This window comes from Apteryx mantelli, chromosome 13 (assembly GCF_036417845.1).
Source record: "Apteryx mantelli isolate bAptMan1 chromosome 13, bAptMan1.hap1, whole genome shotgun sequence".
NCBI lineage: Eukaryota > Metazoa > Chordata > Aves > Apterygiformes > Apterygidae > Apteryx > Apteryx mantelli.
Window position 1 is genome coordinate 16402647 of NC_089990.1, and position 23614 is coordinate 16426260.

The 23614-nt window shown below is 38.0% G+C and overlaps 1 protein-coding gene and 2 long non-coding RNA genes across 4 annotated transcripts; 2 read left to right on the plus strand and 1 right to left on the minus strand.

The window, feature by feature from the left end:
• Nucleotides 1–104: 104 nt before the first annotated feature.
• LOC106487583 (protein EOLA1-like) lies at nucleotides 105–2352 on the minus strand. Of its 2 annotated transcripts, XM_067304186.1 has the most exons (3): nucleotides 2296–2352; nucleotides 1801–2072; nucleotides 105–382 (listed from the first exon to the last, which is right to left on the minus strand). In XM_067304186.1, exons 2-3 carry the CDS (start codon nucleotides 2051–2053, stop codon nucleotides 165–167), a joined length of 471 nt encoding a protein of 156 aa, XP_067160287.1. In that variant the 5' UTR covers nucleotides 2054–2072; nucleotides 2296–2352; the 3' UTR covers nucleotides 105–164. The 2 variants fall into 2 exon arrangements, with proteins under 2 accessions (XP_067160287.1, XP_013801815.1); XM_013946361.2 differs by lacking the exon at nucleotides 2296–2352 and having other exon boundaries at nucleotides 1801–2149.
• A 474-nt stretch (nucleotides 2353–2826) lies between these two features.
• On the plus strand, nucleotides 2827–8062 carry LOC136993285 (uncharacterized). The gene is made up of 3 exons (XR_010885545.1): nucleotides 2827–3067; nucleotides 3839–3962; nucleotides 7996–8062. It is a non-coding gene; the product is annotated as an uncharacterized lncRNA (long non-coding RNA).
• Nucleotides 8063–9222: 1160 nt separating this feature from the next.
• Nucleotides 9223–10313, plus strand: LOC106487593 (uncharacterized). The gene is made up of 3 exons (XR_001293095.2): nucleotides 9223–9255; nucleotides 9378–9438; nucleotides 10252–10313. It is a non-coding gene; the product is annotated as an uncharacterized lncRNA (long non-coding RNA).
• Nucleotides 10314–23614: the final 13301 nt, after the last annotated feature.

Genomic DNA, 23614 nt, shown 5'->3' on the forward strand with positions numbered 1-23614 from the left:
GATCTTCATTATTTTGTCTCAAAACAGCAGTTCTACAAATATATTTACTATTTCAGACAATTACCTTTGGAAGGCAATCCTAAATAATTCACCTGCATTCAAGATTCCGAGTGCTGAATCACAAGTTTTTATTTAGAAAGGAAAAATATAGCATGGGGCAACTCCTACGATTCTGGAGGGATCAGTTCTTCAGGAATGTCTACCTGCCATATACCTCTGCTCCCTCTGGCAGGAATTGGTTCCAGCAGCCAGCGTGGATTTGAAACAACAGTCAAGTACTTCTGTTCTAGATTACTGAGGACAGCTTTGTTTTCCAGCTCCAAAACCTTTTCAGGAGGTAAATTTTCTGGATACAGGGATGTCTCTCCAATGTCAATTAATCCTGTATTATAAAATGAAAAAATCTGGTTGGTTGGTTGACCTTCTAGAAATTTTTTTCCAAAAGCAAACCTCCCAAACTACATAAAAAACAGCTAATTTATATTACCAGAAGAACATAGTATCAAATATGCACACCCCAAACAAGTGTCAATCACTACTATATGACTGAAGTTAGATAGGGGAAGAACAGTTGAAGCATGCAAGGAAACTTTCTGCTTTTGTAAAATTTACTTTATTGAATGTCACAAGAGAAAATTTCTATATTGTTTAATGTTAATAAAGACCAAAGAAGCTTTTATAGCTACTCCAGTTTAACATGCAATTTATGCCAAGGTTAAAAATCTTGGTATTAATATTACTTAGTACCTAACAATTTTCAGTACTATAGAACTGGAACAATTTTCTAGTATATGTGATAAAAAGAATTTCTTTTGCAAGAATAGCAAAAAATACTCAAATGAGAATGCAAGATAAATGGTATGACAAGCAAACTGACACTCAAGAAAAAAAGTACAAAATAAGTGTTGGATACAAACTTTGTAAATTTTATACAGTATAGCTACATATGTTATATTTCAGCACAATACAAGCAAAGAAACACCACTATCCTAACTGTATTACAGAAGTAACAAAAGAGTGTCTGAGCATTTGTGGCACTTGTAGCATTTGTGGAACTGAAATGGGATTTATTATATAATACTCTAATATATCAGACATGCAAAGCAATACAATATGATGACTTCACTTAACTACATGAGTACTGTAAAATGATTTGCAGCATAAAGCTCAAATGCAAAAATGTGGAATTGGCATATTTAATAGGATGAAACCATCCAATCTACTTTATACTATCTTACTGTACGACAAGGTGGCACAAATCAACTTTATTTCTTGTACAGACTTTACTAAAACTTTTAGCAGAGGTCTGAATGTGTTTTAAAAAGAACAAGGGTCCTCACACAGTATTCTGGGCTTAGTACTCCTGTTTTTCTCTTTAAGCAGGTTCCACAGCCCAAAGTTAACAGTTAAGTGGCCCAGATACACTCTCCTCTTTCACCTTTCCTTGTGTCGAGAACTCTGAGGAGGTTCTAGGGTTCAGAGATAATTTTAAGAACCCAAAGCAGTTCCATGCACCCAGAGGCCTGGCTGAAATTCCTCATCCTAAAGGTGAGAGGCACTTCACAGCATGCATTTCAACACATTAAAAAAAGAATACGTGTTGTTTACAACTGCCTTCAAGGACCTCAGCTCGAGTGACACACGCGGCCGCCAGGCACAGCTCGGACACTGCTGCCTCAGAGCAAGTGTTAAACAACGTTGTAACCAGCACAACAGTGTAAAGCGGACGAGCGTCTGTCTGAAGAAAGCGTGTTACCAGATGAAGAGCCTCTTCCGAAAATACAGTCCAAGGCTGCTTACCTGCAACGACTCCTCTGCCAAATTTTTCCCCTTCTTCCAGTAAACGCTGGAGCTGTGCCGGGGTCATGCCTACCCTGTGCAGAAGGATGTCTCTCCACGCGTCGCCCTCCCAGTCCTGCAGGGCGATGTGCACGGCGACGGTGCGGCCCGCGCAGGCCGCTAGCAAGGGGCGCCAGCGAGTCTCCACGCTTTTGACCCTGTTCAGCACTAATCCCGCGTAGGGCTGCCGGAAGGAAAGGCAGCTAAATTTCATCTTCGCCTTACCTCAGAACCTGTTTAGGTCACACAAACAGAAAACACCCTGCCGCCCGCCTGTGGAAACGCGCCTGCGGCCGCGACACGCTCCCGCGCTTGCCCGGGCGAGCGCCCGGGCACCGCGGCCCGCGCGGATCTCCCCTCGGCTCCCCGCGAACGCGGCCTGCGCCACCGCAGCGCCGCGGGCCCCGCCGCCCCTGGCGCTCCCGCCGCGGGCACGGAGCCGCCCGGGCCTCCTACCGGCGGGCGGGGCGCGGGGGGCACGGCAGGGCAGGGCAGGGCAGGGCGGCGCAGCGCGGCGCAGCACGGCACGGCACGGCACGGCGCGGGCGGGGCGAGGCGGCCCGGCTCGGCCCGGCCTGGCCGCGCGCGTGGGGGGGAGGCGGCCTCGCTGCTCGTGGGCGGCGCCGGGCGGCGGCTCCCGCTCGGAGCCCGCCCGCCGCAGGCGGCTCTGGCCGGGCCCGGGGTGAGGGGCGGGCGGGGAAGCGAGTGTGCGCGGGGCCGCCTCACAGCTGCTTCCCGGGTTCTCCCTCGCGGAAAGGGCCGTTTCCCCAGGGGCGGCGCCTCTCCGGGAAGGGCGGGGGTTGTCGCTGGGGGCCGCCGAGTTAAACACGAGGGGGGCCCGCGGCCGGGCCCGTTCCGGCAGCTGATAACGAGCCTTAGCTGGCGCTGGTGGCCAGCGCCCTCGGAGACTAAAATGGCGGCAGGAAGCCGCCGCGGTTTCCCGCTCCCGCGCTGCCCGCCGTGGGCGAGGCGGGAAGGCGGCCCGGCCCCGGCCCCCTCTCGGAGAGGTGAAGAGAAAGCCCGGCGCCCTGCGAGTAGGCAGCGCCGGGAGGCCGGAGCCTTCAAGCGGAAAGCAAGGAGACCAAGATGCCGGGGCCGGGGGGAGGCGAGCGGGGCTGAGAGCAAGACCGAGGAAGGCAGAAATCGGAAAAAGAGAAGGAGCCCAAGGGAAAAACGTTATGGAAACGAGCAAAGAAAATAGTGACGAAACACGCAGCTCGTGGGTTCAGTATGTTGTTGTTTTATTTATTTTTCTCTTTCATGTTATTTTCCTAGCATATATCCCAAAACCATGTCCCCCGCTTGCTTGGGCAGTAGCTCGGCTTTGACAGACCCTCCCAGCACGTGCTGCATCAGCCCGGCTTGTTCAGGGGAGTCTCATCGTTTACTGTTGCCATTTAAAAAGTATTTCTGCTTTGCTGCCGTTAGCATTTCTAATACAAATATTTTGAACAGCACAGTTGTTGTTTGGCAAAGGTGTTTAGCGGTGTTACCTTTGCTGGTTTCGTTGTGAGCCCTGGCAGGCTGTCCCTTCAGATAGGTGGCAGTAATACGTGAAGGCTTGCTGAACACCGTGAAAACCAGTGACCTTACAATAAAAGACAGTTTGTAAAAGAAGGGGATTAAAATAGATGTATGGCCCCGTTACATTTGTTCAGTTTAACTGGTGTAACCAACATACATTTTACATCAGTGTACATAACTATTTATATTTTAACACAGTTCATTTCCAAAATGAATGGAAAAATAAAGTGACTTTCCAGAGGCAGCTTGTTCACTCACCCTGAGCGAAGGGTTGTAAGTGTGTGAAGTTTATAACTTTGGATAGATTTTCCTTACATGTAGCATCTTTGAAAAGGATGGAAGGAGGAAAGAATATTCACAAGAAGGAATGATTTTGCAGTAGAAGTAATCAAATCCTGATTTCAGTGGCTTAGAATTTTTCCTGTTAAAACATTTTAAAACATGAGAAATCTCAAAATAATTTTAAAAATCGCAGGAACTCAGAAGTGGAAAGAGAGTTGTGATCTGCTAGAGCTCTGCAGAAAGAGAGATGGGCTGTTCCAGTAGTTCTCTGGAGAGCCTGTCTTCCAGAAAGGCAGAGGAGCTTCACACAGCAAAAGGTAAGATCAAAGCGATATTTCTTGTCCAGATGTATGCCCTCATGAATAACAGGTATTTACAGGTAAAGCTAAAACTTTACCAATGATCTTAGTAGTGCGCAACCGCACTGGAGAGCAGAGCTGGGTGATTCTTTTCTTATAATAAGCCCTTCAGGTAGTTCTTGTGATAGCTGCTTTTGCTGTATGCTTCAAATGTAACCTGTAGTGAATGTTTTGTATTCTAAATTATTTTATAGCTGATAAGAGTTTAACTGCTGAGACTTTGTTTTCCTTATTGTCATTTTCAGAAATTCCTACTGTTTTCATTATCTTTTTTTTTTTCCTGCATAGTTTTAATTATGTTCAAAATGTTCTAGATGGAGTCATTCTAATCCTTTATACAATGCTGTAATGACAAGAGAAAATAACAGATGACATAAATTTAAGGTCATTGTAATTTTTAAAGGGTTATTATTTTAAATGCCTTTAGCTTTAAGCTATTTCAGTCTTATTAGATGTGCATGGTTAGTTGAAGAACCTGTTGAATCTGTTTAGAGTTGCAAGTATTTAATGAGTTTTCCTGCTTTTTCTGGTATTTGCTTTTCGTATTTTTCCACTGCATAATTACTGCATACTTGAGGGTTGCTTATTTGGGGAGAGTACAGGCCAAAATTTTTTCTCTAAGTGTCAGATTTGGTTTACTCCCGTATAACTTATGCCAGGATTTGTATCATGTGTTCAATCACATAAGTAAAATACATTTTTCCTGACTTAAGAGAAAATCTCCAAGGTGCTTAAACTCTCAAGTCTAACAGTTCTAAATATAATGTAAATAACAAGAGACTTGTATACTACAAAAGGTGAACAAATATTATGTTGAAATTCTCATGTCAGAAAACTAGCATATTCAGTTTGTAGAAACCTTGTCCAGTACGTGATGATTCACTGGAAGACTGAAAAGCAATTTGCAGCAGCACCTAAAAAAGGCCTCAGATAGTCAATATTTGTATGTCTTCAGTCTTACAAGTGATGAATAGTAAACTGACTTTAGGTTTCCTCAGGATGTAAGATCATGATTTGAAGTGAATGGTGAATATGAAAAAGAAATTCTTTCTGATCTTAGCATGTGATCAAATTATGCTTAAGGTCTTAGATCCGCGTAATTGTTTTGGCCACTGTGGCTTTGACATGCTAACACCAATTTCAAATTATATAATCTTGGCACACTATCAGACACAATCTTAACAACAGGAAATTCTACAAGTTTGCTGTACACTTCTGTAAAGTACACTTCAGTATCTCTAAATGTGCTTTCCTTAGAGTATCCCTTGTTTTAATTTTATGGTAGAATAAAAATTGCACAATTTCCATTACGGAATGTGTTACCACTTTCTGTGTGGCTAAAACAATGCGTGGTACATCATTTATAAAGACTCGGGGCTGATCTCATCTAGATAGGCAAGCATTGCTGTGTTTCTTGTCAAATTTACTTAGCAGCTGATTTTACATGATTCAGTACACAGCAATATGTCCTGGGATATCTTGGGTCAAAATCAGGTCAGGATGTGTAGTGCACAGTTACGGTATAATCTTAATTTCAGAAGTGGGTAAAGATATGCCACAGTATGTTCCAGGACACTGGAGGTTAAAACTGAATTTTCAGCTGTTAATAAACCATGAAATACAAATAAATGTATTGAAAGCCAAGTGTTTGCTATTTAATTATCAGCATTCACCAGAAGCTGTGACATGTTGAAGTATGAACATTCATAGCTATTTGCTGCCTCTTAGAACACCAAACACCTGTGAAGTGTGAGGCTGTGATTCAATATTTGTTTGGCAGTGACACCATCTTGAGGAGTTCTATTAACCTTCTCCGTTTCTCCTCCTTTCCCTTTGTCTCTCAATCTCACTGCCATTTGCTGCTAGTTGAAAGTGTAAATGAAACTATGTCAAAAGGGTGTCGTTCCCATACTTTAAAAGTTGTATATTTTTTTACCCTCCAGGGTTATTTTTACCATTGATCAATTCACTGACCTTGTTCACAACATAATCCCTAAACAGCTGGGGTGAAAATGTTTACATGTGTAGAGTGAAGGGGAGTGCAGGAATCTCTTAATGTGACTTTACAAAGTAGAGTGCAAGCATTAGCTTTTTGCATTTGTTTGCAGTCAAATATACTGCCTTTTGTAGTAGAGTGTAGTAGTGATACTAAGATTTGCAAAAGTCTTGATGTTAATTTACCAGTATTTTTTTCTGATTTAATAACTCCTTGTCTATATCACAGTTGCTATAAAGAAAAAATTTCACTGGAAAACTTTCTCCTTTGTTATCAATATTAATGTGGGTAGTCATGTGAAAGTGAAGTGTGCTGTAGTGATATAATAAAGCCTTACTTTCCTGATTTAGAATTAGCTCTATGAATCAAATCCAAAGGCATTATCAAAAAGAGGTCTTCTGTCCAGAACAAATACATTTATTGGTCAAAGAATGCAAGGAAGCTTTCTGGCATATTGACAGAAATGGAAAACAAATTTTAATGTGCTTCCAGTGTGCTAGGTGCTCCTTTTCCGTTTGTTTTCGTCTGCTGTTCAAGCAGTTGAGTGCCTTTAACTTCACTCTTGAATACAGACAGAATAAATGTCTTCAGAAAATACTTGCATGCACATTTTTTTAACAGGTGCTTTGCAGATGCAGAAACATGTAGGCTGGACAGAGGTGAATTCTGAGACAGAAGTGTAAGAAGGATCCTTTTTTGGGGATCAGGCAAATTAACACTTAAAACGGCTTCTGCTCATATAGTAGCAGCCTAGGCAGAAACTCCACACGCTGTTCAGTTCCTCCTGTGGCTATGAGACATTCACTTTTCTGGAGTATATACATAGGATTTCTTGGTGAAGAGACATATTTTAGACACGTTCCTACTGTGGGTGCACCTTTGGTTGTACACATTGCTTGTATAGGTCTGCAGTGTGTGCAGTGGAAGAAAGCCAACAATCCACATGTCACATCTAGACTTTCTCAGTACATGCAATGTAGCGACAGGAAGATCTTGAGATCTTATTCTACTTGGGAGTTAAACCCTTTAACTTCCATTACAGCCAAGGGTTTTTCAGACATTTCATTGCAAGTACTGGGATTTGTGACAGGATCATCATTTAATCTCAGAGAAAAACTGGAAATATCTAATAGCTAGGTGAGCGTGTTTTTTGAATGGAAGGTTCTTCTCAGTACTGTCCAATGTGCTAGACGCCCTGTCCCCAACATATGAAATGTCCTGCCTTGACCCTTTTACATCAGTTCTTGCTGCTGAATTTTTCATGTGTGAATTGGGAGTCAGTTGTGTGAGCATGAGACCTGACAGGTCTGCTAATGAGTTTTAACTACTTAGTGATTTGTTCCTAAACTTTTAGGTTGCTAATATTCAGAGATTATTCTGGTCCTTCTCCTCCTCTGAAGGTCAAAATAAGGTTGTAAATATAGGCTGAACACCAAGCTAGCTGATTTAGAAACATCTTGTGTAGCTCTCAGTAGCAATCTTTTTTGGTTGAGATACGTGGCTTCATGCTGAGGTAATCTGCAGGGGAAGGAGAGCTCATGGTAATGAGCTCTCCTTCCCCTGCTGATTATTATGTCCTATTCCACAGGCAACTCTGAATGCAGTGTGCAGCTGCATAAAACATTTTTAAAGATAAGACTGATCAGCACCCTTGTATGGCCATGGATCCACAACCAAGGTTCATGTCCTCTGAAATATTGATTTTTTTTTTTTAATTGTATCTGCACTCCTGCTATAAAGGAGTCCATCCAGCTTCATAATTATTTCACTTCATCTCATTTCAAGTGCAAGATGTTACAGAAAGTTTTGAAAGATCTTTTAGAGCTATTTCTAATAGCTGGAAAGTTTGCAGTACCAGTAGTAGCTATAATATAAATGGATTCCTGTGTTTCCTTAGTAACATCTACCTTATATGAGAGTTACTATGTCTAGGAATTCTTCATCAATTTGTGCTATGTTCGGATAAGTACCTTTTGATTCTGTCTCATCTGAAAGCACTTAAAGAGCAGAAGACGAATTGGCTCAGCATTTTGAATTAATCGCAGAAGATATTCCTGGTGAGAGCTACAGGAAAAAGAATTTACGTGGCAGAAGTAAGTGCATTTTCAAACTGGTCCTGTATGTTCTTCTGTAATCAAAACATTACTTTTTTGATTATTGATAGAACACCCTAATAAAGATGGAAAATGCAGAAGTTTCCTCTTCTGAATTCAGTGGAAATTTGCAAACACTATCTTCACTGAGAAAGGTGCCCCCATCTCGAGGGTCAATCTAGTTCTGCTTCGTCTTGTTTCCTTTTTTAGATTATCTGGTCAACATAAGTTGAGTTAAAGACGACAGCAAGAAATGGGCAATTATATTTTAAGAAAAAATTTTATTAAACAACTCAGGAAAAAATGTTTCTTCTAACTCATACAATTTGCTTTTTTTCTACTCTTAACATCTAAAAATATTTGAGATAAATAGTTTCTCTATGTTTTCTTCTGTTTTCAGGGATGTCTCGTATATACTGGGCCTAAATGCCCTCTTCATTGTCAGGAGTCTTGGTTTCTACTTCCCTGTTGTCCCCATTAGTAAATATGGTGTGTTTTCATGAGCAGTATATGTGCATTTGTAATAACGTGAAGTGTTTTACCTTTTCTTAGGCATGCTTTGAAAGATAAAGCTGCATTGTATCAGTTATTTCCACAGTGTTAATCTAAATGTACACTGGAGTACTCCATATTTTATTTTAATCATTAATCAAGATGTCAAATGAACTTCATTTTTAATACATCATCAAGCAGAAATTAAAACAAAATAAAGCTTTTTTGGGGGGGGGGGGTCAAAAACCTGAACATATTTTAATTATCAAAAAACATACTTTGAATCAAAGGCTTATATCCTCATCATTGTGAATGAACTTTTATAAAATACCTTGTATCATATCACTAAAGCACAGAGCTCAGCATACAGCTGAGCTCTTAAATAAGACTTTTTTTCTCTTCAAAATTTAATATGTATTCTTTGTTTCATAGTTATGTGAGCTGGACCAAATTTTATGTGTTTCATTAACATAATGCTACTGTCTTCTCAGCTTTCCCCTAGGTGGCACCATGACCCACAGAACAGGTCCTGTAGACTTCTGAACAAGTCACTTATAACTATAGATGTGTCTCAGTTGAGTGATGCAAACGCGTCTTCAAATACTGCTAGGTCACCATTCTTTTAACCACTTGTACCATTTCTCTGGAGAAAACATTGTTACCCTACTAGGTCAGAAACACTAATGATTAGGATGTGTACAACAAGTGATTTTAGTAGTCGGAACTGTTAATTATTTGTAAAATTAAATATGGATGTATCTCATGTAGCTATTTAATTCCTTTGCATTAAAGGGAAGGAGAACCCTGACACCTGTACTGTGCAATCAACTATGGGATGCCCGTCCTCTCTTGGGTAACAGAAAACTATTGTTGTCTGTATGGAACTTCACATTACTACATACTTCATTTAGATCTAGCTCTGGTATTTCTATACTGAACTGTATTGTCCAGAGTAGATATACCTCACAAGGAAGGCAATTGCTATTAAACGGCAGGGTACAAGTTTATTGAAACAGATCACTGTTTTGCAAATGCTTATAATCTTTGTAAACTTCTAGATTACTTCATGTTCTGTAAGAACAATGAAGAAACACTAGTTTCCTATCCCCCACTCCAATCCTAGTCCTGCTCTATGCCAGTAGAGCACTTCTGCATATCACATGTTATTTCTCTGTCTCCCAAGTATAAAACCCTATGGGATACTTGGAAGTCCTGCTTCTCAAACATACTAAGAGTAAGTGTTAAAAATTTAATCTGATCCTCTAAAAAAGTCACAGATTAACTTTTCTGGGAGTACTATACTGTGTAATCATTAGACACTTGCTTTGTCTTCATACTCAATGGCAAGAAAGCATACCAGTTCTTCTTTGGAGTAGAGAGCAATGGAGACTGAATTTTCCACCACAGATCCTGATCAGGCATCCAGTTATTCTAACCATAGCAATGAATTTAAAAAAAAAAAGCAACAAATCCCCCTAGTCCTTGCCCATAGTTTTGTTACAGCTATTCATATCTGGATGAGTATATCGGATACTACAGTGAGTTATTAATGTCAATGTCTAGACTTTATCAAACACGAACATGTGTATTATTGTAATTCTAGAGCCAATGTTTCAGTCAGTATTGGACCAAAAAGTGACATGCTATTTTTAATGTACTGGGACAGGAAATGGTGTTTGTGTGCAGCAGCTCCTACTCTTCCATGCTTCCCAAAAAAGCATGTCCACAAGTCTATTCCACATGGAACAACCCTTCTGTCTTCAGACATATCTGACACTGAAATAAGAGCAGATGTTTTGGATGAAGAAAGAGGAGTTGTGAATTTTTTGTCGCTGTGTTGTATTGGTTGTAGAGCTTAAATTGAAAGGCAACATGATATCCAGTGTCGAGTCCTACAGATTAAGTGAGAATTTTCACATAATAAAAGGGTGATGCAATTATTGTCTCTGGATGTGATGGGATCTAATGAAAAGTTGTTATTATGAGAAGTTTTTGCTGCCTTCTTCTATCTGGAGGATCATTCTGATCTCTTTAATGATTTTAGAATAAATAAAAAGCATTTTATTGAAAGTAATACAGTTACAGTGAGATCAGAACTGTGTCCTAGAACACTGTCTTGTAGACTGTATCACAACCTAACTGAACATAAAAGAAAGATCATCATGCTGTTTGTTTTTGTCACATAAAAATATGACTTAGAAATGACAGTAAGCAACAAATAATGAAATAATTATCAATGGTAATGCTCTTAATTCTGTAATTTTTGGTGAAATTTTAATACCTACATGGTTGTAACCGTCCTCTATTCGCTGTTAGTTGGAGAGTGGAGTTTTATTAACAAAACTGTAAAACACTGTTCTTGCTAGTACTTTCCTCCTGGTTTTCTTCATTTGTTAGACTTATTCTTTGTGTTTGCATTAGAAACTACCACAGTGCTGTTGGTGCGTAGTTGGTGCTGAGAACCCGGTGTTCACAGTATATGTATTTCAGGGGATCAGACTAGCTCTGATCTGAATCCATGGGGTCAGCTTCAGATCCTTCAGTGCTTTGCTTCAGAAGTTCCTGATCTGAACTAAAACAGTAATGCAGATGCAGCCTATATGTACTGTCTATGAGAGTACCAGACTGACCATGTCCCATATGCATTGTGTAATTTAGGATCTATCCGTGCACACTATCTTGGCATTTTTAATAGAGCCTCATTGTCTAGTTGCACTTTTTCAGAAGTGTCTGTCCAAGCTTACAACAGTGATATCGTGTTGGCTCTGTGTTGTACCTAGACTCTTTTTGACAGAGATGGAGAGTGAATGCTTGTTTAGCAGCAAATTCTAGTCTCTTTTATGGCAGCACGTTGCTTTACTGCGCATTTAATGGCTTTCTCAAACAGAGCTGATTTATATGATCGCCCAGCAAAGCAGTCTTACCACATTACTTACTTTCTTCTGTTTTAATAAAGCATTGTACTTGTGAATTGAAATCCATTTCCAGAAAGACAATATTCTGCTGCAGCTAAATTCTGGTGTCACTTGCTGCTATGGATCAGCATTCTGCTGATCAGAAATGCATTGCTATGAGCCATAATTTCTTTCTAAATATTTATTGTGGCTCCAGTTCGTGGAATTGGAGAAGGTCCTAAAAGCAGAGAATAGTGTTCTAGGTTGACAGGTCTGGTCCAAATATTCTGTGTTTATTATATGCTTATATAGGATCATTCACATTGATGACAACTTTTTTGTCTTGATGCTAGTCAGATATTAACAGCAGAAGTAGCAGTATGCAAAATTAAGTGTAGGTTTATTTGTGAAGAAAGAGGAAGCTGAGGCTGTGTTACAGAAATAACAAATTTGGAACAGGTTGGTCAAGGTATTGTTTTCTGATTCAGAATTCAGGCTTTGATACTAACTTGAGGTTATCTAGAGCTCTAGTGCCTGTAGTGGGCTGTGGTGTTGATTTTTAGGATTTCTATAAAATTTAAATTCAAGTACTATAATAGTAAATTCAGTATCTCTGCTTTCTTGAAAGCTTAGTTCATATCTTAGTTTTTCCATTTTGTTACATTATTCTGTTATTTCTTCAATTTTGCATGTTTAAGGAGTTTTTTTAACCTAAGCTTATCAAAAATTTGGGGGTTTTTTTGTGTGTGTGTGTTGTTGCTTTTTAACTTAAAGGTGTAAGTGTGTTCATACTCTCATTTAACCTATGTTTAAGTGACTCCTTTTCAATGCTGTATCAATAAGCTATTGGCAGTGTCTTTTGCTATTATTATTTTATCACCTTATATGGCCAGTAGAATTTTAATATCTAGGGTGGCATTTATGTAGTCAAACCTGCTTTGAAGGAAGTCTTTCTAGTAGGATAGTAATGTATATAAATCAAAATTTCAGTTTTGTTTGGGGAGGTTTTTTGCTAATAGTTTTGTGTTTTTATATAACAGCTGATATTCTACAATGTATTTTCCTTAAATATTCTGATTCATTTTGCAAACATTAATTAGAAGGAAGACCAAAATTTTAAAACATGGCTACATAAGTTTAGCCTGTGAAAATCTGAGTATTTTTAATTCACGTGCTCACTGATGAGGATGATGACAAAAGTTTGCAGAATGAATCAGTCATAGAGTCATTTCTAGAATTCTGAATCTGTGACTCCCTCACTACAAGTCTAATCAGAAGGAGGTGTTAACCTTCTGGGAGGGTGTCTTTTCTCTACTTCCTCTTTATGCATCTGGATGCATGAAGAATGGATCTATATAACTAAATAAGTAATAATAATCCTCTGTGGCATTTGAGCATCTGGCATCCTCGAGTTTAGAGTGTGTACAGAAATTACCAGAGTTAAAACTAAGTGCTGTTAAATCTGTTCAGAGCCTGAAAATAGAATTCTAGATATAAATATTTAAACCTACTTGTAGTCTGATGTATCAATTTTGGCAGAGTTGAAGACAGTAGAGCCACAAGTGCTGTTAGTGCCTGTGAAAATGGCACAGAGCAAATGGAATGTAACTTAGTTTTTCAGCTTTATATTCCCCCATGTAAAATGTTTCTTTTCTTAGTGTTTAACATATAAAATCCCACTCCCTTTTAACCTCAGGAGCTATGGAATCATGCTGATGTGAAAGACTTTAGGACTGTTCAGGGTCTACAAAATGTGCTTGTATATAACTCATTACATATTCTCTTCCTGTTTAAGACTGTTGTACCAGTTTTAAACATTGCAAGGTCCCGGAAACACTCATTGTCACCTATACTACATGGTATTGTTCTGCTTAAATACACTGAACCTCCCTAGTAACTTATATGCTGCAGTTGTGTTCTATTTGTTTTGTTAAATGCCTACTTCCATTTCAGTAATGTAACATTTATTTTAATTAATTTTTTTTTTCTAGTAATTGCCAGTTACCACAGACAGGTAATAATTTCCTGTGCAATTTCAGGAACAAAAGAATAAACAAATAGTTGCTAAGCACTGGTGTGTTTTCATATGCATGCTTCCCAACTCCAAACTGCATTCTGCAACACCACAATTTTTAGCCAAATTACAAGCACAACAAACTTTGACTCGTTAATATTCTATTTAGTTGTACTATGTGTATGTTATACATAGTATAATGTATATAGTTATGCATGTGCTATATGTTTTTAAATCATCTTATCTCCAAGGAAAGTTATTAATAAATGTATTCTTCCATTTGTTACTGATATCAGCCCTTAATTTTGCATTTTTCTGAAAATCATTGGCAAAATTTCTTTTTATTTCACTGTTGTAGGATCATATCCTTTTCTGTTTACTCTAGGGTGATGCTTCAGCTATTCATCTGAGTGAGTTTTAACATTTGTTAAAATATATCTTGTTTTCTAGTAGTTATTTAAACTCCACTCTGATTGTGTTTGTCTGAAAATAGGTATTTAGTGGTAGAAATGCTAAGGGCTGAATCCAACTTACCTTATTCACATAAATAAGTTGTTCCATTTTTTTCCATTGGTGAGTCAAGTCAAAAGAACGTGAAGCCTGAAATCAAAAGGTGATCTTCCTGGTAAATAAAGGGCATGTAGAGAACTAGCCTTTTAAAATCGTTTTATGTAAAAGCATTTTCAAAATTGTCTGCATAGAAGAACCACTGAAAAATAGTTTTACATTCACTGGAACTAGATTTTATTCTTTATCTGTCCATGTTTAATTATGCAAAGTTTTAATAAAACTGAGTGATATATTCCTTTCTGTATATGCTTGCAGTGAGTAAATAAAATTATATTGCTAGAAAACTAGCTTATGAGCAGCAACGCTAGTTCCTGTCAGTAGCAAAAATATATATTGTGAACATGATCTTTTAGGACCTAATCTTTTTCTTTAAGTTATTCTAGTGTTTCATGCCAGAAAGGAAAAATGAATAGAAACAAATTTATTGTATGACACAATACAAATAACCTATTAATAGAGATGGCATACTGGGGAGAAATCCAGAAGTTTCAATCCTTATAATTTAAATATTGTTTTACAAAAAGTCAAAAGATTATTTTAACTTTTTTTCAACAGATGTAGTTATCTCAGGTTATTTAAATGACATATTTAAAATAGATGTAAACTGAAAGTATGCAGCTAAAAATGAAAAGAGGGAGACCCTGAGGACAAGGTACCTTTGTGCAATGTCAGTAGCAGTATCTTTTATTAGTGTTCTACGAGTGTGACGCTGCGGTGTTACTAAAACATTAATCGTGGAATTTGACTTGGACATTGAGTATAACATTTGCCTTTCTGTACCTTGGAGGTAAGAAGAGGTCATTAAACTAGCCCTACTTTGTGAAGAGCTTTTAGATTATTGAATAAACGATGTTTTTGAAATGCCAACTATAGAATTTTAGAGTTTATGTTGTAGTAGTTTGTCAGCATAGTTTTCTATGGTAGAAGTGAAGGAGTGATTTGTGTAAGGATAAACCGACTGATCCATCATGGCATATTTACTTGACATGCAGACACACCAGTTTGTATGAATTTTGGTCTAGCAGATACTGTTTGGCTCTTGTACCTCACGGTTAATGCGGTGAAATAGGATAATGGGCTTGTGGCCTTCACAAGCTGTGCAGACATCCTTAATGACTCTTACTTGCCATTGCCTTCTGCAGCATGGGCAGTGTCCTTACCCAAATTCTCGAACATACCTGAAAGAACAAGCTATGCGTATGGAAATTTCCTGGAGAAACGCAGGAAATAATCAGTCCTCTTGAGGCAAATAAACACGAAGTTCTGTGTGATCCCTTGCTGTACTTGGAAGAGTGTGCTGTTACACACAGTGCGTCCAGCTTCACACGTATGCAGGCCTGTGTGTCCTGTTGCCTTCAACAAGATATGTATATGCTTGTGTGTGTGTTTATGTATGCACGTACATGCATAAAAACAAATATAATCTGGAACAATATCTTATATTTTAAAAGCCTCTGTACATACTAAAAAATGTAGTGGTTTGTCTTATCTAGAGTATGTGTAACTCAAAATAGTTTCCAGAAATAACATGGGACTTTCCTAAAGTGTGTTGTCTTTTAGTTACAAGTTCAGTTAAACAATCCATAGAGTGAAACACTGAACTAAACTGATCTTAAAAACCAAATATGCCTAGGCCAATAGAAAGGATTTTTATTTTCTGTTCATTTTTCCCCTCTTTTTGCCTTTTATTTTCCTGCCTTGTATCTTCCCATCCTTGTTGGATGATGCAAGAATGAATGTTAAAAACTGAATTCTAAACTAAATTATTGATAGTTGAAGCATCATTTCAGTCCCCTTCTGTAGTATTTGACCTATCCTGCTCCTTATTGGCTTTGCCCCTCCACTTACCTGTTCTTTGGGAACAAATATTACTAAGACTTGCAGAGAAGGCTCAGAAAAAACAGCTGTTTTGTATAAGAAAAGAGGTAATAATGTTGAAGCACCTATAAGTAAGCCTTAAGAAATACTTGTCTTTTTGACCACTTCCTGTTTCCTTTCTTCGCTACTGAATATTGGGATAGTTGGAGAGTATTTCTTTCCTCTTTTACTATTAGCAGCTACTTTTTATCTGTTTTCTTTGTTTCAGCTTCTTTGTTTATTTTTTTTAATTTTTTGCCTTTACTTTAACACTTTAAGCTTTGTCCACAACCTTTCTTATCCACAGGAGTTTGGAGAAGCATTTGTTTGTTTACTTTAAGAACGAGTCTGCCCAAAGGAGCATTTGGGGAGGTACTGATAGTTTCTATACACCTCATTTTTCAGCAATTCTGTAGATTCCCCATGAATAGCAAGTAGTTATGGTTTGCATTTTGAGTGTGTTTAAGTACAGGGATTGAAAGTCACTGTTTCAGTTGTGACAGTCTGCTGGGACTTGGCAGGCCTTTGCCTGGATGTCAATTTGGAAATAATACTGGCATGCTGATTCTCCTTCGATATACCCCCGCCCCTGCCACACACACACACTGAATTGCCAAGTGGCCAAGGAAGCTAGTGATAGCTACTAAGGATACAGTGATTGCAAAATCAAGTCATTGCAGAAGTCTCAGGTCATGATGTTGGGTCTTAAATTCCTTGCAGCTTCAGAAATGTCCAAGTGCTGGACGTGTGAGCTCAGTGCAAGGAGCTTCCACGCATTCTAACAAATTTCAGGTCATTCTGTTGTTCCTACATGGTGTTCCAAAGGAGAGTATTTGACAGGTTGTATACTTAAGGAAAAAAGCTTATAGAGAAAAAAGAACAAGTTTGATTATTTTTCCTTCAGTAAATTACTTTTATTGCACCTGTTCTGCCACAATATTATCTTCCTAGACTTTCTGCGTTACTTCTGTTCATGCACTTAAGAGTCAGATTGCTATCACATGATCCATAAAGATGACTCTGTTATATTCTTTCATTACCTTGTACAGGCCCAGGTTTCATTCAGTGAGAAAGAATTTAATAATTCTGAAAACTATCATTTTGGAAAACATTTGCGAAACTGTGATATAGGTGAGACAGGGCAAAGTTCTTTATTTATACCTGTGCAGTTTGTGCTACGGAGGTGTCTAGAAATCCAAATTAATATCCGAGTTGCTCTGTAGTAGCAGTGCATGTGGAGGTTTTCAGAACTCTGTGGGTGGACGGGAATCCAGCAGGCTCCTTGGTCTGCTCTCCGAGTGGGTTGAATGCAAGCCAGGCAGTCGCATTAGCTTGGCTGTGCTAGTGCAACTGTCCACTTGACTAGAGTGCAGAAAAACTTGGTCCTGTGTAATCTTGTTTTTGTAAATGTATTCCAAAGTGATTTTTCCTTAGAAAACTCCTATTAATTTCAATTGGATGTATAGCTTAAAGTTTCTAATCAGTTTTAAAAATTTCAGACACATCCTAAGAAGACAGTTTCTGACAGAAGCTGACTTAGAGAAATGAAGCAGCAAAAAATAAAATAATCTATCCAAGGTCACATAGGAAATCTATTCAAAAGTATTAACTAAAACTAGAGATACTGAGTTCTGCTTCAGTTTTTTAACCTTAAATTCATTCTGTTTGCAAAATTTTCATTATTCACAGCTATCTTTTTGACATTAGCAGGAGGTGATTATTAGATCTGTTTAATCTGCTCTGTTTTCTATTGTGAGATTATGTTATTAGTATGCTCTAAAGCACTGTCTGTACCTCTGAGTTGCTATCGAAATGTCACCATTTGTTTTGGGAGTTTCCGCTACCCGTTAATACCAGCCAGAAAGTGTAATAGTTCTTCAGAACATTCAGAATAAGAACTAAGACTTAGGTAGATTTCTTTGTATGGTTATAAATTCAGAAAAATTTTAGTAGGGTTAGAGAGCTTCATTCTCTTTCATTTATATAGCTTGACTTGCTTTCAAGGTGTTAATACTGATTTATATACCTAGCTAAGTGAACATAGAAGTGGGTTTCACAGTTCCTGTTCAAATAAAGTTACACTATAACAATTACCTACTAGTTCTGTTTGGACATGTTGATGTTTATATAGTTATAATGTGAGAATCATAATGTCCTTTGCCTTTTTTTCAAAGATGCTCTGTACAAAGAGACTAGAGTGCCACAGTCAGACATAATGTAGAGATAAGAATTCTGTACCTTTTTAGACAGTCATCTTTTGGCAGTCTATTTAGATATTGACTCAGTATGATGAATTAGTATCTAGAGAAATTCAGAGTTGCTGTATATCTTATGAACATATCTTAGAAGACTCCAACAAAAGGTTTATTGCCGTTTTTTTGCAGAAGACTGTTAGTGAAAATTATGGATTGCATTCCAAGAACCATCTAACTCTATCACAAGATATGGTACTTGTTAAAAGGGTGCTATCAAGTTTTTAAAGTTACAGTTTTTTGGTTTTAATCTCCCACTATGACACTTCTAAATACAGTTTAATTCTAAATTTATTTTGCTCTTTGCCTTTTGAAATGCACCATTTCTTCACCTTTTAATGCTGTTGGCATTTTTTACATGGCTTTAGAATGTACTTATTCTGCACAGCGCTATGTGTCAAAGTTGTCAGCATGACTTCAGAATAAGATTTGTTCCTCAGCTTGGTGTTCCCACTGACACCTTGTTGAGATGACCTTTCTAAAATACTGTCGTAGAGCCATTTGTCTTGGTAAGTATCTATGCTGTTTGAGGAAATCCTGGCTATTTCAGTCCTATTGAAGGCCTTTTACCTTACCTTTTATATGTATTATTCATCAGCATGAAACAGTGCAAACTAGAACAGTGATCTATAGTAAGTGTATGTAAAGTTTATTGTTCTTTTTAAATAAAAACTTTGCAAATTTTAATGCAGTCAAGCATGTGATTGTAGCAACCTGAATTGAACTTGTACTGAAACCTGGAGATGGAAGACACTTTCAGTGTGTGCGCCACAACTTTCTGTGATGGCTCTAAAGGAATCTTGAAATCTTTTGATCTATTTATAGCAAATAAGTCCTGATATTTTTACAAAAACACCTAAGAATCTGGACAGAATGACAGAATTGCCGGTGTATTTTGTAAATATTTCTGTTAGCCAAGCTAAGAGTCCATAGATTTCAGTAATTTAAATTCTTATTAATTCCTTGTGATTGCAACTTCCATGTTATATTCTCAGTACAAGGTTGTCATTTTACTTTCATATTCATAACTATATGCATATAAATATAACTATATTTGGCCCAACATAATTGATATTGTTACAGTTGGTACTGGATAGCTAAAGGGTTTTGTTAATGAAAAACGGAAAGAACAAGAAAGAGAAACTTGTTGGCACCAGGAAGTTAAAAAAAGTTGCCACCAGAAAGTTTTAAAAGCACATCTGCATGTGTTTGTATTACACTCTCTAAAACTGTGTGGGAAGTACTGTACAGACTCAGTATGTCAAAGGCAGTAGAGTCAGGCTTCGTATGAACTGTGTAATTGTATTTTACTTCAAGAATCCACTAAACTGTATGACAATATGGTAGTTTTAAGGGGTTTTTTGTTTTGTTTTTAAGATCTTCGCATGTTATTCTCTCCCTGAACAAAAGTGCAAATTAAGGCAAAAAAAGATTAAGAGCCATTTTCAGATTTTTTTTTGCCCCACTCAGTCATATTTCTCAGTTATTATTTGTTATATTCAACCTAATAAGCGGTATGATAATGGCCTTTATATAATTCAGCTTGATGCTTTGGAATATCCAAAGTGTATGATAGTAGTGCATTAAATTTTGCTCCCGTTTTGTAATAAATTATGTATTTTCTAGTTAGTACAAAACTGTGCTGTCCTTTTGGGTCAGTAATCATTCTAATGCTCGGCACTCCAGGACATCGGTATGTGGATTAATCACATTCTTGAAGGTCTAAGAGATGTATGGTAAATAAAAAACATTGCTGGATTTTCTCTGATTTTGTTTGGATGAGTTCCACTTATCTATACTAGGAAAATCAGAATGGTCAGTGAGAAGCCTTTTAGAATTGCCAATAGACAACCAGTTTTTGTGGCTACAAAACTGGGCCCATTTCATTCGATCTATGTGATTCTCGAGTAGATTTCTTGTCGAGAGTACAGCAGACTGTAGGTGTATCAGAGCTCTTGCTAAACTTCCTCAAGTATGTGGCCAGTTTTGTTCTAGGGATTTCCTCCATTATTCCTCCAGGAATACTGTCATTAAACTACAACTGCCTATGTCGCACCATGCTTAAAAATGCAGTTTATCAGTCTGAATCCATAGATTTTCTCCATTCTTATTACCAAAGTGATTAAGGCCTCTCTTCCAAGAGCTGTTGATCACTTTGTGCAGGTTTGGAATACTTTCTGGTCCTGTCGGTGTCAGTGACAGCTGAACTATCTGCATGCCTTGCAATGTTACTGTGAGAATAGATGTCTTCAATGCGTTAGCACACTTTCACAGTGCTGAAAGCAGAGATTTTAGTACTTCTCTCAACCTGATATAATACAGCCTCCCCCCCTTTTTTTTTTTAAACCAAACAAGACTATCAATTAGACTATAAATGATTGAAAAAAGAACTTTCCACAAGCCCTTTTGCTTTCTACTTATTGTGAATTGTGTCTGGAACCTAGCATTTGTGAATCTGCCTGCCAGCTTTAGGCACTCAGTTCTTATTATTTAAAATGGAATGTAGCATCCAAGCCCTTAAGACAATTTAAAAGTATTCAGCATCAAGGTTAAAGATAAAGTATATGAATGCTATACTTACAGTGCTGTATGAAAGAGATGGGAATACCCCAAAACAATATATTAATTAAGCTAAACAACTCATGGATGAGCTATTCCACTGATTTATTCCTCATGTAGTCTCACTGAATTCAAGGAAAGTGCAAAGTAAAAAAAAAAAAAAAAAATTATGCTATGTAAATACAGATTTCATTTGGAAACAATTATTGCAGTTCAAGGGACTCCCTGTTTCTGGATTAGGAACAGCACTTCTGTTGTTGTAGAACTTAATGTGTTGTCTGTGCATGGATAGTCTATCTGTTTAGTGACAGATTGACTGCTCCAGCTAAAAGTGGTCATCAAATAAAGAGAGATAGCTTAGCTGTTGGCAACTTGTATTTTGTCAATGATCTCTTGGCTGAAAATTCCCAGTTGTCAGTGTGTTCCCAAATCATTTATGTGCAGCCTGTAGAGCTATAGGTACCTCAAGGGGAAAAAAAAGCATCGTGATTTCTGGGGCAGATTAGGAATAGGAAGGGAATGAAGTGTTTTCTTCTGGATGGTTCTTCACTAAATTAAAGGTATTATATTGAAAAGGAATAAGAGAGGGAGTTAGCGGAGAGGGAGCCATGATAATTTGATCAGTCTGAGTTGCTAAATCCTAGAGTAAAAGAGCAAGTGCACCAGAGATTTGTGCTTGTCTTTAGACTCTTAATCATATTTGATTTGTCACATGGAAACTAAGTTTAAAATACAATTTACCCCAAGAACACTAAAGCAGGTATTAACAACCTGCCACACAGATGTGAAAGGTGGTGCGTGAGCAGGCGCAGTGCGAGTGGCACAGAGGAGAGCCGGCAGTGGGCCAAAAGCTGGTAGCTGGGAGCCATGGCATCTCGCACGGAGGCAGCTGCTGCCAGCTGCCCCGAGCCTCACCGCGTGCCGAGCTGGGAGCTCCTGCCTGCATGCAAGCAAGGTGCCCCTGATCAGCGGCATCATGCCTATGTGAGAGAGAGAATCTCCCAGTTCCCACCGAGCTTCCGCTCTCGCAGGACACTTTAACTTGTAAAATATAAATACAGACCAGCCCATACCCCTCTTGAGATGCATGAGCTAGTAAATAGGGCAGTCAGAATAGATCATCAAACAGGAACACATCATACTAAAGTGCTTTAAAAATTCTTATGTTAAATTGGCTGAAGACTAGATAAATATTATGACTAATTCAATGTCTTGGATTTGTTTAGTGAATTAAAACTGTTGATTTAACAGTATTCATATTGTGCACGATTCCCCAAGAAAATACTGGCATTCTTTAATGATGCTGCCATACCTGAAGAGGTATTTTTATTCTTATATTCTAAAAAAACCTTGCATGGTAAGTATAATATGTTTGTATGACTGGTCAGTGCTAAAAAATAGAATATACTAGTTCTGTTTTCTATTTAGATCACAATCCTTGTTTAAGATCTTAAGCTGGGTTTAGAATTGTTAATTTATGAGTTATAAATTACAGGTTATTTACAAAATAACACTTCTGCTGTCTGAGCAGAATCTTTTACCATTTTCATTTTGCAGATGAGAAAGCTAAGGTATGGGAAGCTAGTGACTCTGCAAGTCCCAAAGCACCATACCAGCACCATATTAAAAGTCACTTATGTCAAGAAACTTCCCTTCATTTTGAATATGTATCTGTAATTAAAAAGATATTCCTTTAGATAGATAACAACAGAGGTTTGCTAGGATGACAAACATCTGATGAATATTCAAACAAAATTTTCATTCCCAGATAGTTGTGGATTCTTTTTATATGGCTGACTGGAATGCATGAAAATTAGCTGGGCCTAAGAAGGGTGGAATTTGGGGTGGGGAAGGGTGGAAGATTTTGATTTTCAGTCTTGTACTCATTATTTTAGGACCGGAGTGCCTTGCAAGTGTGTATGTACATGCAAGTTTAAATATATATACATATATCTCTCTTTCTTGCTTCCTAGAAGGCAGTAAAAATATTTGAGCAGAATAAAGAGTTTCTATGCGTGAGAATAGTTTATTTGCAAGAAGCTATGCAGAAGAAGTATGTTTTGCATTTTGTTCTGAATGTAGTGCAGCTGATAGCTTTAATCCTTCTGACAATGAATCCAGGAGTGTAGGCCTTATTCTTGTGAAGTCCTAATTTCTGTGATCATGAATTTCCCTACTGCTGGATGATAATTTCATCTTTTATAGTTGCTGCTTGGATGATGGGAATGTGTGTTTCCTTGTGGCTAGTTCTGTGGCTTCTAGATTGGAGTGTGATGTCTGTAGTGCCTGATTAGTGTGTGTTATGCTGCTGCAAACTATGAATCTGTGTGCTGAAGACAGATGCCTCCCAGGCCCATTTACAGGTATATGGGTTGCATGCAGAATGCAAATTGATATGCAGATGTTTGTGTACCTTTATTGGAATTATGTCCTTAAGCTTAGTACACTGTTTTATGCCAAGTGAAAAGGAGATGTAGTGAGATGCACTGAAAAACCTAACATGTTCAGCTGTTTTTATTACTACTTGCATTCTTCTTTTCCATTCTAAGTCCTTTAGAATGCCTTTCTATATTAAGTGTATTTAATTTTGAGGTCTTTGGGGGAGAGAAGAACAGTGAATAGCTTCTTTGGAGATATGTGAAAAATGTTGACAGATATGAAATAAAACATAGAAGTTTCCTACTGAGATTCATATTTACTACTGTGTAAGCTGCTGTATTATCTGTAGAAAATGTCTTTGTACATCAGAGAAACCAGAAGACCTTCAGCAGATTGTTTTATTGAACTTTTAATAGATATTAAGAAACATAACGCCAGCACTTCTGCCACATTGCTGTCATTAAGTAATAAATCATCACTGTAGCTGCCTAATGGGATACGTAA

What these genes read in the sequence shown, in the direction of transcription:
- LOC106487583 (XM_067304186.1), bottom strand. Translation starts at nt 2,053, where the DNA reads ATGAAATTTAGCTGCCTTTCCTTCCGGCAGCCCTACGCGGGATTAGTG. An exon ending in TGGCAGAGGAGTCGTTGCAG is followed by an intron (nt 383 to 1,800) that starts GTAAGCAGCCTT and finishes TTTATAATACAG; the next exon opens with GATTAATTGACATTGGAGAG.